Source organism: Nycticebus coucang, chromosome 3 (assembly GCF_027406575.1).
Source record: "Nycticebus coucang isolate mNycCou1 chromosome 3, mNycCou1.pri, whole genome shotgun sequence".
Classification (NCBI taxonomy): Eukaryota; Metazoa; Chordata; class Mammalia; order Primates; family Lorisidae; genus Nycticebus; species Nycticebus coucang.
In genome coordinates, this window is record NC_069782.1 from 87825741 (window position 1) to 87839513 (window position 13773).

At 42.8% G+C, this 13773-nt stretch overlaps 1 protein-coding gene and 1 pseudogene across 1 annotated transcript; one reads left to right on the forward strand and one right to left on the reverse strand.

The window, feature by feature from the left end:
- The first annotated feature begins 1336 nt into the window (after positions 1-1336).
- Positions 1337-1598, forward strand: LOC128581060 (small nuclear ribonucleoprotein E-like). Its single transcript, XM_053583491.1, is given in 2 exon segments — positions 1337-1392; positions 1394-1598. Coding segments are annotated over 2 exon segments (261 nt in total).
- Positions 1599-11295: 9697 nt separating this feature from the next.
- Positions 11296-12977, reverse strand: LOC128581061 (RNA-binding motif protein, X-linked 2-like; annotated as a pseudogene).
- Between the last annotated feature and the right edge of the window lie 796 nt (positions 12978-13773).

A 13773-nucleotide genomic window follows, 5' to 3' on the forward strand; every position in this document is an offset into this window, starting at 1 on the left:
GTGAGAGGTAAGACCACAGCACTCTACCAAGGGTGACAAAGTGAGACTCCGTCTCTAAAAAAAAAAAATTCCAACTCCTTAAGCACTCGGGGCTGCTCTGAAAAACCCCATGTTGGGAAACAGAGGCAGTCGCCAGTCGGCTATTCAATAAAAGGACTCTGCTATAAATTTGACTTGCTTGGCAGTGTGGTCTTTGTGGAACTGCTGGGCACAACACTATGATACCATGGCACAGATGACCTGTGTGAAATCTTGATTCTCCTTCCAGCTTCTCCATCCAAGGGTTCTGACTTGTATTATGTTCCTAGTGGTTGTGACAAAGGTCCCAATGGACATGAAGAAGGTATGGAGTCAGGCAATTGTTCTCCTGCAGCAGAGCAAAAGAGTTTATTACAGTGGAAAGACCTCCCTGAGCATCATCCAGCCTGGGACCCAGAGCCCTTTTGGCTGGGTCCAGATCCCAGCCCATCTCTGGCCTCCAGGCTGGGAGAATTCAGTCTGAATTCAAAGAGGCTGAAGAGGGGAGGGAAAGCTACAACACACTGCAACTAGGGCTCCAGCTGCAAGTCAGTGTGAAAGAAAATAAATCATGTCAAAGCCGAAAAAGATAAAATGGAGATTGCTCATAATTTTTATTTCATGCTACCATCTGTCTGGATAAAAAGCAGGTTCTTGCTATTTGATCTCATCTGACGTTTTTGAGAAAAAGTGGTTGGTAAAGTATCTCGGCATAACAATTCACAACAGATAAAGAAGCAGACAACTTGTAAGTGCTGGATGAGGCACTGTAGTTTTATGGCCTGGTCAATGCATTAAAATGCAAACTGCTTCAGTTTGTCTTAACCTCTTAAAAGTCAAAAGTCTTAAGGGGTTCAGGCGTGGTAGCTCATTCCTGTAATCCCAGCACTCTGGGAGACTGAGGCGGGTGGATTGCCTGACTTTAGGAGTTCTAGACGAGCCTGAGCAACAACAAGAACACATCTCTAAAAAAAAAAAATAGCCAGGTGTTATGGTGGGGCCTGTAGTCCCAGCTACTCAGAGGCTAAGGCAATAAGATCACTTGAGCTGAAGAGTTTGAGGTTGCTGTGAGCTGTGATGCCACCACATTTAACTAAGGATAACAAAGTGACACTCTGTCTCAAAAAGAAAAGAAAAAGAGAGCCTTAAGGATATTATGTAGGCATTCTTTTCCTGAGTGCTTTTACATATTCTTGTATATTCTTCAAATCAGTTTTATTTATAACATATTTGTTTGTTCATCATTTCATTTATGAATTAAAACAAAGTTTCTTTATAAAGTGACATAGGGGTAGCGTGGTCTTTCTGAGATTCCCCCATGGTGTACTGTGGCCAGGGCCAGAAAGTGCAGAAGGTGATGGTGCAGCCCATCATAGAACCACTCACTGTGGTTCTAGGAGGAAGTGGAAGTGCGGACGGAGGGCTGTATCATTGGTGTTGATGAGTACATGAACCTGGTCTTAGATGATGCTGAAGAGATTCATTCTAAAACAAAGTCAAGAAGACAACTGGGTCAGATCATGCTAAAAGCAGATAATATCACTCTGCTACAAAATGTCTCCAACAGAAATGATCAATGAAGTGAGAAATTGTTGAGAAGGCAATACAGGATTTGGGGGTATACTTTCTTGGGAGTATGTTTCTAAAATATTTGTGCGTATGGTTATGATTACTCTTATGCTATTTCAAAATGATAATAAATGCTGTGGGATTGTTTTTACTAAAGAAATTAATTAAACCAATCCTAGGCTCACTATGTTTGTTGACGAATTTGCTGTTGAGCTTTAGACATTGTATAACTGGTCTAATTTGTTTCTCATAACAATCCTGTGACAGAGGTGATTACTATTTCCATTTTGCATATGAGGAGACTCAGAGAGATTAAGAAGCTTGACAAGTTTTACTGACCCAGCATGTGGCAGAGCTAGGATTAGATGTGCGGCTACCTGACAGTGAAAGACTGAGTTAGACCAAAGTATTCTCTTCTAGCTGGTTTTCTGCCCTGGGTGTGGACCAGCCAGCCCTTCTTCTACCTGTCTGCCCAGCCTCTCTCTCCCCACGTGCAAGAGGACTTCCCCCTCAGACCCTTCCCTCTGCCCCACCTCACCAGACATGCCTCAGGGCCTGCAGTGCTGGTGGTGTCTTCCTGGTGTGAGCAAACCTTCAAGAAAGGATAATTGTCCACTATCTGGGAAAGAATAATTCCTCTAAGACTTCCTTTCAGTCTTAGGAGCTTTGACCTTCTCATGTGATCTAAAGAACTGCTGAATCTGCCAGCAGGGTATTCTGGGAATTTCCAGAAATGAATAGTCCACCTGTGGTCTACTGCCGATCTGAAGGGGTCCCAACAATTGCCAGTGGTACCAACTGAAGAAAAACACTCTTGGTGTGGGTTACCTAGAACATAGACATAAAAGACTTTACACAGGGGCGGCGCCTGTGGCTCAGTCGGTAGTGCGCCGGCCCCATGTTCTGAGGGTGGTGGGTTCCGGCCCAGCCCCAAACAAACTGCAACAAAGGATAGCCGGGCATTATGGCAGGCACCTGTGGTCCCAGCTGCTCGGGAGGCTGAGGCAAGAGAATCTCCTGAGCCCGGGAGTTGGAGGTTGCTGTGAGCGGTGTGACGCCACGGCACTCTACCGAGGGCAAGAAAGTGAGACTCTTTCTCTACAAAAAAAAAAAAAGACTTTGCACATTGCCAGTGGTGCAGCAAAGTATGTCAACCATGCCCCCTTACTCTGCACCCTAACTCCTGTTTGAATCAGACTTGGGGTCTATACTGTTGGACTGGAGACTCTGTAATAACTGTTCCCTGACTGAAGTCGCATGCGCTTTCCTGGCTTGTGTGTCTTTCATGGCCGTGCTATACTAATGAAGACCGAACCCCGCAGATGGGCTGTGCTCTCGGGGAATTTTGGATCCTCAAGTGCTTGTGCACAGTGATTCTAAACCAAAAGGGCTCCACGTCTGACACTGCAGCTGCCTAAGACTCTGCAAGAAGATAAGCGACAGTTGGTTCCATTCTGCCGTCCGTGTCCTCACACCTGGCACAAGCATATGTCCTGGGAAAATGGCATCCAACTTGTCATCGACTGTGTGGGAGAGGACTAATGCTGCCACCCCGGCCCTTCAGGGCCAACAGTATCCACTGAGCTCACCAGCCAAGGTGGAGATGAGTGGCTAGTGGAGCAGCCCCTGACCACCTACTGGCAGAACAGGCTAGCATTTGGTGATTCCCGACACCTCTGGCTGTACCTTGAGGATTGTAGAGATACAGTGGAAGAGATCTGGGAACAGGCCACCTCATTGGCAGCACACAGTGGGGCCATCTGAGGGACCCTTCTTTGACCACTTTAGCAACTTCTGGAGGCTGGAATGTAGGACCAGGTCACTGCCCAAGACAGCCTGGCCCCCTGCTGTGCTAATGGTCCTCCTGTACCCAGTGAAATGTGTCCTGACCTGACTCTACAGTGCAACCCGGAGGTTGCGTCAATCAATTTTTCCGTGAGTCTCAGGGACTGACTTTTGCAGCCACATACAGGTCAGTAGGTGTGTGAAGCCAACTGGCCCAACTAAGGGGGTATCTGAGTCTGAGGGATGGGCTGAAGGACAGGGTATGCCATGGCCTTGGCTGGCCCAGCACTGCCAGTGAGCCCTGGGGCATAAAACTAAGGGCAGGGTGCTTTTTGGGTTCTCAGCATCAGTAAGACATGGGGTGTGTATGAGGAGACTCTCCTCTATAGGCAGCTTTCCTGAACCTTGGGAGACCAGCCTGCCATGAACGCCAAGCATCTTCTGACCCCTGCTGCCTCTCTGTGAGCAGCAAAGTTGCTTTTCTTAAACCTATGCGTTGTCTCACTGGGCTCACACGACTGATAGAGGGACGAGGCATGGTGGGCCAGCTTCACAGGTGTGTTTACCCGCCAGCCCACCTTCCCAGCTGTTCACAGATGCCCAGTTCAGGAAGCCTGCTGGAGACACAGTGAGGGAACAACACAGCAATGACGAACTCTCCCTTCCTAAAAAACCCTAGGTCTGTCTTGAAAATAAGTCCTTTGTTCCAGTGATGAGGTTCTTATCCCAAAACAAGTTAGGAAGAGGTCTTCCTTCCTGCCTCCTTGGCCTGGTTCCATCCAGGACACAGAAGATCCAGAGGTTGATGCTCCATTTGCAGAAATCCAGGAGCTGGGAATTCACAATTCCATTGCATCTCCAGCACTGTGGCCTCCACCCTCTCCCTACCAGGAGCAAGTCCCCTCCCAGACTGGATGCTCAGGAAGGGTAGGGGCTGCCTCCCTTCACCTGCACACACTGTAATGTTTGCTGGTGAAGGAACCCAGGCCTCCTCTGTCCTGACAGCTCAGAGACTAGAGCGAGCTGTGGCTTCAGCAATGAACTCCTTCCACAATTCTGGGCCAGAATCTTCTAAAGTGACTTCACTATCTTTTTCTCTCTCCTCAAACATCTTTGACCTCATTTCCTCCCTGAGATGTCTGCTTCACAGAAGGTATCTTGACGAGGGATGGGCACTCATATAAACCGAGTCTGTCCCCAGAGCCAGGTTCTCAGCTAACCTGGAGGGTACAGTCCGGCTTGGAGGGCTACCACCCTGCCCCATCTGGTCAATATTCCCGACGTACACTGGTGAGATCCTCCCCACTTCTTGGGTATGACTAAGAGAGTCATTCTGACTGTCATGGATACTTTTTGGTAGGTAACTTCATGAATTTTGTTATAATTTCAGTTTGATAGAAATACAAACTTACAGAAAAGTTGCAAGGAAAGTTCTAGAAACTCCCATATACCTTTAACCCAGATTTACCAATTTATACCAAGATTTGCATTATAAACTTTTAAGTTTATCTTAATAGACTTTTTTCCAGGATGCTTACATTTTTGTCATTCAGTTAAATACTCTTGAAATTTTGTGTTTTATGGTACCTATTTATTTCTAGTTGAGTTTTAAAGAATTAGAATTGGTATGTTTTTACTTCTAAGGTGTCCCAAAAATTGCCATACATAGAACTGGGAGATTGTAGCTAAATGTACTTTTATTTACAAAATATTCTGTATGCATTGCCAACTCTTTCTATACACGTGAATTCTTCTCTCCTGCTTATGAAGAACCAATTCCAAGACATGTTAGTTTGCAGATTTCCCTGTAGTTAAAAATTTCAAATGTTCTCTTCCCCACCATTGTCCCAGAACATGAATTTTACAGAGGGAGTAGTGAAAGTGAATTTGTATCAACTCAACTCAAAATTTATTGAAAAGTTTGCTTCTGGTTGTGCTTACTTTTGATACATACTGACTTCAGATGCAGCAGTACTTTTTTGTTTTTAATTTACAGACTGGTGGTGGGGTGTAGTTTTCGGTTTATGGAAAAACTGAGCAAAAAGTACAGAATTCCCAGATATTCCTCCATTCCCAGTTCCCTCATTATTAACATCCTGTGTTAATGTGGCACATTAGTTATACTTGATGAGCCAATATTGACAATTATTATCAACAAACCCTGTGGTCTGCATCAGAGCTCACCCTTGGTGAAGCACATGCCATGGGTCTTGACAATGTGCAGGAACAGTGACCTGCATCCAGCACTGAAGTCACTCAGAGTGTTTACATACAGCCTTTGAAATCCCCCGCCTTGCTGCCCTGAGCGTCAGCCCTCCTGCACAGTCCAGTCCTAGGGGAGCTCCTGTTGAGTGAGGAGGGAAGGATTAGCCCCAGGGATGGTCAGGAACTGTTCTTGACACTTGCTGTGTTTTGACTTCCTGGCCCCCCACACCCTTGTTAGATAGGCACAGGTTGAGAGGCCATGCTTGCTGGGGTGAGAAGAGCTTCCTTCAGAGGGAAAAGGGTTAATTAAGAATTGACTTTGTGCAAAAAAAAAAATTGACTTTGTTAACAGAAAAAATCAAGGTTTGATATAAGATCATCTACATTTACTGAAAATTGTGTTTTTACAAAAGTATGAGCAGGTATTATTTTTTATAATGAAAAATGTCTCATGTTAAGAAAAGAAAATCACAATAATGGCAAAGGTTTAGAAGACAAATTTGAGTTGGACACTTAGAAAATAACAGAATTTTATGTGTATACATGAGTGTACATATCACCTCTGACTTATCTGTCCATCCATTGGTGATGACTGACGTTGAATCTCTATCCTGACTACCGTGAACGGTGCTGCAGTAAACATGGTGTGCAGCTGTCTCTTTGATATGATTTCTTTTCTTTTGGATATATACCCAGAGGTTTGAGGACCTCTTTACTAGCTTTCATAGTGGCTGCACTAATTTACATTCTCACCATCAGTTGTACTAGAATTCCCTTTCTCTGTATCCTTGCCAGCATCTGTTTTTTGTTTAGTTTTCTTTGTTTTGTGGGAGTTTTTTTTTTGAGGGGGGGTCATTTTGATAAGAAACATTCTAACTATGGTGAGATGAGATCTCACCATGGTTTTGATTTGTATTTCTCTGATGGTTAGTGATGTTGAGCATTTTTTTCATATGCTGCTTGGCCTTATGTATGTCTTCTTTTCAGAAATGCCTATTGAGATCATTTGCCTGTTTAAATCTGGCGTATTTGTTTATTTGCTACTGAGTTGTTTTAACTCCTTATATATTTTATTAATCCTTTGTCAGGAGAATAGTTTGCATGTATTTTCTCCGATTTTTGTATGTTGTTTGTTCACTCCATGATTGTTTCCCTTTCTGTATAGAAGTTTTTTATTGATATAATCCCATTTGTCTTTTTCTGTTTTTGTTACCTGTGTTTTTGATACCTTACCCCCCAAAAAACGTTGCTCAGATCAATGCCTGGAAGCATTTCCCTGATGTTTTCTTCTAGTAGTTTCATTGTTTCAGGGTTCCATTTGGAGTTGATCCTTGTATGGGGAAAGCTGTGAGGATCTATTTTATTTTTCTACATCTGGATATCCAGTTTTCCCAGCACTAGACTTTATAGCAAAGTCTATCCCTTTGTAAAGTATGTTCTTGGCTCTTTTGTCAAGTTGACTATAAATGCCTGGATTTATTTCTGGGTTTTCTATTCTGTTCCCTTGGTGTATGTGTCTATTTTTATGCCAGGATCATGTTGTCTTAATTAGTATAGGTTTATGTTATATTTTGAAGTCAGACGATGAGGTGCTTCCAGCTTTGTTTCACTTGGAATTGCTTTGGCTATTTGAGGTCTTCAGTGATTCCACGTGAATTTTAGAGTTGTTTCAATTTCTGTGAAGTGTGTCATTAGTATTGTCATAGGGCAGGGGTCCTCAAACTTTTTAAACAGGGGGCCAGTTCACTGTCCCTCAGACCATTGGAGGGCTGGACTATAGTTTAAAAAAAAAAACTATGAACAAATTCCTATCACACTGCACATATCTTATTTTGAAGTAAAAAAAAAAAAAAAAAAAAACAGGAACAAATGCAATATTTAAAATGAAGAACAAGTAAAGTTAAATCAACAAACTTACCAGTATTTCAATGGGAATATGGGCCTGCTTTTGGCTAATGAGATGGTCAATGTCCAGTTCCATATTTGTCACTGCTAGTCACAACAAGTGATGCAAGTGTGCATCAGTTAGTCTAGAACTGGTTGGAGATTTCAGATGTTTCATTCTGGAAAAAGTCTGTTCACACACGTAAGTGCTGCCAAAGATGGTTGCCATTTTGAGTGCATGGTTCTTGAGATTAGGGTATGTCTCAGAGGGGAGGGAGATGCATAGAAATTAGGAAGGCTGCTTGACTTGAATGCATCTTTTAGAGAGTCACAATTCTGCAGTTCAGCCAGTTCCATTTGGTAAATCATATGCACATTTTCAATGTCAATAGAAAATGGGTTACGGAAAAGCTATATGTCCTGTTCATGAAGATTAAGCTCTTTAAATCTAAATTGGAACTCCTTTTGCAGCTTTTCCATTGAATCCACACGTTTTGTTTGGGAATGCAACCAATGGTTTTTTTCGCTAACAGATTTTGAATTATGGGGAATGACAGAAATTTTCCTCCTTCACTTGTTTGATGAGGAGGCCTAATTTTACTTCAAATGCTTTGTGATTGCATATCACAGATGAGCTTCCCCTTTCCTTGAAGTTGCACACCGAAACTGTTGAGTAGCTCTGTTACCTCTGTCAGAAAGACAAGATGCCATTTCCATTCTGCATCATTGAGCTCTGCTATTTCTGTTTTTTGAAAGCAGAAAAGCTGTAATCCGCAGAAAAAAAAGCTTACTTCCACAGAAGTAAGTCACAGAAATGTTTCAAAACTCTCCCTCAACTCAGCCAACGGACTCGTGTGTGGTACCGAACATCTTCATAGGCAACATTTAGCTCAGACAGAAATTCCTGGAATTGTCTGTGGTTTAGTGCATTAGCTCTAATGAAGTTAACACAAGATACCACAGTTTTCATAACAGAGTCCCACTTCAGTGATTTACTACACAGTGCTTGTTGGTGAATGACGCAGTGTATGGCTATTGGATGAGAATGGTTATGTTTGTCCATTTCTTGCTTAATGCAAGCAATTACTCCTTTCTTAGACCCCACCATGCTAGAAGCACCATCAGTTGTCACACTGGCTAGTTTAGCCCAGTCCAGCTCCAAACCATTCACAGTTTGGCAAACCTTTTCAGAGATATCCTGTCCTGTAGTTGTTCCTTTGATGCTTTGCAGTGCAGCAAGCTCTTCTGTGACTTCAAAATAAAATTGAATAAAAATGAAGAAAAATTAGAAGTCTTCTCACCCATGCGATCAGATTCCACTGTAGGAAAAAAGAAAGCACATATGCCTTTTTTCTTCAGAATCTAATGCAAGTTCAGCCATACAAGCATATAGCTGAACTCGCACTGCTCAGAGATCACAACAGTGTGAACCAGGGCTTACACAGCACACAACATACATCATACACAAGTGAATACCAATCAGAATATAAATGCAGGGGTGTTGGAGAGTTTGGCTCACATTCCACATATGCGCACTGCGGGCCTGGAATGAGTCGGCTGCTAAGCAGGACAGGCAGCGGCAGCAAAAACACCCAGCGGGCTGATAATTGTCCTTGGCAGGCCACACGTGGCCCACGGACCATAGTTTGAGAACCCCTGTCATAGGGATTGCACTGCATCTGATGGTTGCTTTTGACAGCATGGTCATTTTCATAATATCAATTCTTGCCATCTATGAACATGGGATGCATTTCCATTTTTGTGACTACTCATTGGTGCTTTATAATTTTTCTTGTAGAGATCCTTTATCTCCTTGATTAAATTTATTTTTGTTTTTGGTGTATAGAAACACTAGTAGTTTTTCTCTATTACTTTTGTATTCTAAACCATTACTGAATTTGTTCATCACTTCTAAGATTTTCTTGGTGGAGCTTGTAGGATTTTCTGTATGTAAGATCATGTCATCTGCAAACAGGGACAATTTGACTTCCTAAAGAATGAAATGTGTTATTCGAAGCAGCATGGATGGAGCTGGAGGTCACTATGTTAAGTGAAATAAGCCAGAAAGACAAACATCACAGGTTCTCAGTCTCCCTGGTATGTGGGAGCTAAAAAAGATGATCTCAAGGAGGTGAAGAGTAGGATGATAGTTTCCAGAGGCTGAAAGAGGTAGACAGGGGCAAGAAATAAACAGAGGTTGGTTAATGGGCACAAAAATACAGTTACATAGAAGGATTAAGTCCTAATGTTCAAGAGCAGAGTAGGGTGACTCGAGTTAACACTAATATATTATATATTTCAAAATAGCAAGGAGAGAAGATTTGAAATATTCCCAAGACAAATAAAGAAATGATAGATGTTTGAGGTGATGAATAAATTTTCATCAAACTATCCAAACTCAGCACACATTTCTCACTGTATAGTTCTATCTGCCAATTGGAAAGGTCCTATGATGCTGGTTCTTCAAAACCTAGCATGAAGACTAGAATTCTAGAATTGTCTAGTATTTTTCCTTTCCTCACAATCACATCTTGAATTGGAGTTTATGGGTTCAAGACCCATATCAATGAACCAAAATTTAGGACACAGACCCTGGTAAGTAGCAAGTATGTTGATTCTGAGGGACAGTGAATTCTGCTAAAATATCCAGGATATGTGGCTGCTGAAACAACCCTCTCAAGGACTCTAATATTCAAAGAATTCAAATCATTCGGCTCAGGGGTTTATATACAAAAAATAGTCACACATAACTGAATTTCACTGCATTTAAAAAACAGTTCATTGCCAAATTTACCAAGCACCTGAAAAGGCCTCAATGACACCTGTGGTCACTGGGATTTCAGAAGTCCCACTCCCGGGAGTGCCAGGCCCTTTCATGCCTATGGAATCTGTCTCGGCTCCTTCTGCTTCCATGACTCTGTCCTTCAGAGTCCCTATCCCTATCACCCCATGCCTATCCCTGTTCTGTTCTTCTCTGGCCTCCCTCCTGCTGAGGACTTGTGCTCATGCTTGGGTTTCTCCTGCAGCTCCTTCTCTAGGTCCTCTGCTCCACCAAGGCGGGTGGTCCTGACCTCAGGGGAGCCTGTGCAGCGTTTCCATCCCTCCCCGGACTCTAGTGGCAGCCTGGGGCTCCACAACCATTGCCAGGAACTGCAATGAAGCAACTGACATGAGAAAAAAAACTCAGACTTGGTTCCCTCAGGCAAGTTGACCGATGTGAGCCTGTGAGCATCTCAAGTGTAGCACCAGACCATTCTCCGAGAGGTCTCTTCAATCAAAAATCATAAATCATGTTCACAACATAATACATAAACTTAATTCGAGGCATTCAAAGTAACTCGCCCCAGGTAATCATTAACAGTCAGAAGAAGAGAAACCAAGGAATGTCACACAGTCACCCCATATGAGATTACAAGATAGACTTTACAAATTGAGGATATACGTGCCCCATTCACTTCAGTGATTTCTACCTGTGCCTGGGCAGGACTCAGGGGATGGTCATCTTCGTTTGCTAGCCATACTGTTCTCAGTCACCAGTTAACAATCAAGCCTCTGTGGCACTAAAAGGGGGCACAGGATCCTAGACTCTGCTCAACAAGACAGCAGGACACAGAATTTGAGCCTTAAGCCTGTCAGGTGCAAGACCATCCTGTGTAGACCACCAGGCTATTGTTAGCCATGAGGACTTTGAGGAACTTGGACTCTGGGCAACAAGCCCTCCAGAAATGCCTGGCCCAAACTACACTGCAAACCTGACTCCCACAGACTCTGGCTTCTGAACTCTCTGGGAGCTCTTCCTGCTCTGCTTCTTAGGGCCGGGGTCATCCTTTTCCTTCATTGCCTTGCGTCTGGGCCCTGAAGAGGACAACTACTCTGCCTGTGCTCCCCAGGCTGTTCGCTCCAGTCTATTCTCCTTTTCTTTCTCTTCTTTCCATTTTTTTCTTTTCTGTGCTTATCTGTGGGTTTGCCATCTTCAGAGTCCTCAGAAGAACTTGGTGAGGGGGTGTGAGCCCCACAACCCTTTTCCTGGTGCTCTCTGGTCACCTCATCCACATCCTCTAAGTCCTTAGGAGCCCGATAGTGAGACACTTGATCCACTTGGATAGTCCAACCTTTGATCTTGATTCCACTGAAATTGTCAACAGCCAAAATTGTGCTCCTGTAGGCTTCTTAGTAGAGGAAACAGATCCTTTGAATTTGCCAGTTTTCTTGTCTCACATGAAATTAATGCTAAAAATCTCCCCAAATTATGAGAACACACGGATGATGTCCATGTCAGTCAGTTCATAGGAAGCCCTCCCAAGAAAATCCGGGCCTGTCCTTGTACTCAGATTGCCAGATCACCTTATCCACCACCCAAGCTGGACCTCTCACTTATTCAGCTCATTGATCAGTTTCAGCTTAAAGGACTCACCCTTGTGGGTTTGCAATCCTGGGAGATTTTATTTATAAAGGCTCTAGAATAAAACATGAGTTATTAAAAAATAAAGTTAAAATTCCTCAGAGCCTCTAGGCAAAATATGAAGATTTATAATGGTAAGGGAATCCGATTGGAGATCAAAAAGGCAAATTAAATGTTCCAGCATTGCCTGGAAGGAACGTTTAAAAAATGTAAGAAAACAATGTGACCTAAAGATGTTCTATTGAACAAACTTGTCCATGAAGAATCAAAACATGTTTCAATGTATATTGAGACAATGCTACTTCTCTGCCCACATCCTAAAGGATGAGCTTCTTCTGATCAAAGATTACTAAATATGTCAAAGAGACTGAAAGTGAGCACTTGATGTGTTTAAATTGCTTGGCTAAGATTAAAATGATTGGGTTAGGCCACAGGTTTTGTTGTTAAGAGTTTTTAAAGACAAAGTCTCACTCTGCTGCCCCAGGCTGCAGTGTCAGGGGATCAGCCTAGCTCACAGCATCCTCAAAGTCCTGAGTTCAAGTGATCCTCCTACCTCAGCCTGGCCCGTAATTGAGACCACAGGCTCCTGCCACCATGCCCTGCCTAGATAATTTTTTTCTACTTTTTTTAGACTTGAATTTATTTATTTTTGCAGTTTTTGGCCAGGTCTGGGCTTGAACCCGCCACCTATGGCATATGGGGCCGGTGCCCTACCCCTTTGAGCCACAGGTGCCGCCCTTAGACTTAATTTTTATTAAATCGTAACTGTATACATTTATGGGGTACAATGTGACGATTTGATGTACAATGTGTAATGTTTAAATCAAACTAACATAACCAGCGCCTCACTTATTTTTGTGGTAAGACATTTATAATATACTTAGTTGTTTCAAAATGTGCCCTAGCATTCTGTACATTAGGTAAGATCCCACCAAATACTCACCCTCCCACCCTCCTCTCCTGTCCTTCTCCTCTTTCCCCAAGCACATGTTATTTGGTCTTTGATAAGCCTAACAGAAACATACATCAGGGAAGGATTCCCTATTTAACAAATGGTGTTGGGTGAACTGGCTGGCAACCTGTCGAAGGCTGAACCTGGACCCGCACCTTTCATCACTAACAAAAATTGAGTCTCACTGGATAAAAGATTTAAACTGAAGACATGAAACTATAAAAATACTATAAGAGGCTGGGTGCAGTGGCTCACCCGTAATCCTAGCACTCTGGGAGGCCAAGGCAGGTGGATTGCTTGAGCTCACCAGTTCGAGACCAGCCTGAGCAAAAGCGAGACCCCCAGCCCTACTAAAAATAAATAAATAAATAACCTGAGGCAAGAGGACTGCTTGAGCCAGAGTTGGAAGTTGCTGTGAGCTATGATGCCATGGCACTCTACCCAGGACCAAAGCAGGAGACTGTCTCAAAAAAAAAAAAAAAAACTAAAAGTACAGGGAAAACGCTTGAAGATAGTGGGGTGGGAAGATATTTTATGAGGATCCTAGGCAATTGAAGCAACAACAAAATTATATTACTGGTACCTAATCAAGCTAAAAAGCTTCTGCACAGCTAAGGGCATTGTAAGTAAAGCAAACAGATAGCCTTCAGAATGGGAGAGTTTTTGCAGGTTATGTTTCTGACAAAGGTCTGATAAACTAAAATCCACAGAGAACTCAAACTCATTGATAACAAAAGAAAACTTCATTTCTTTGTGGGCAAAAGACCCGAACAGAAACTTCTCTAAGCACAAATATAGAAGAAACTAAAGGAGAAATGTTCATTGAGTTCTTTTTGCAGTATCTAAGTTTATACTGAGTATTTAATATTTTATACTTTATTCCTTAATCTTAACATATTAAGAACTAAAAATTTTCCCAAATGCTGATTTATAGTTAATACTATTAGGTGGCACACAA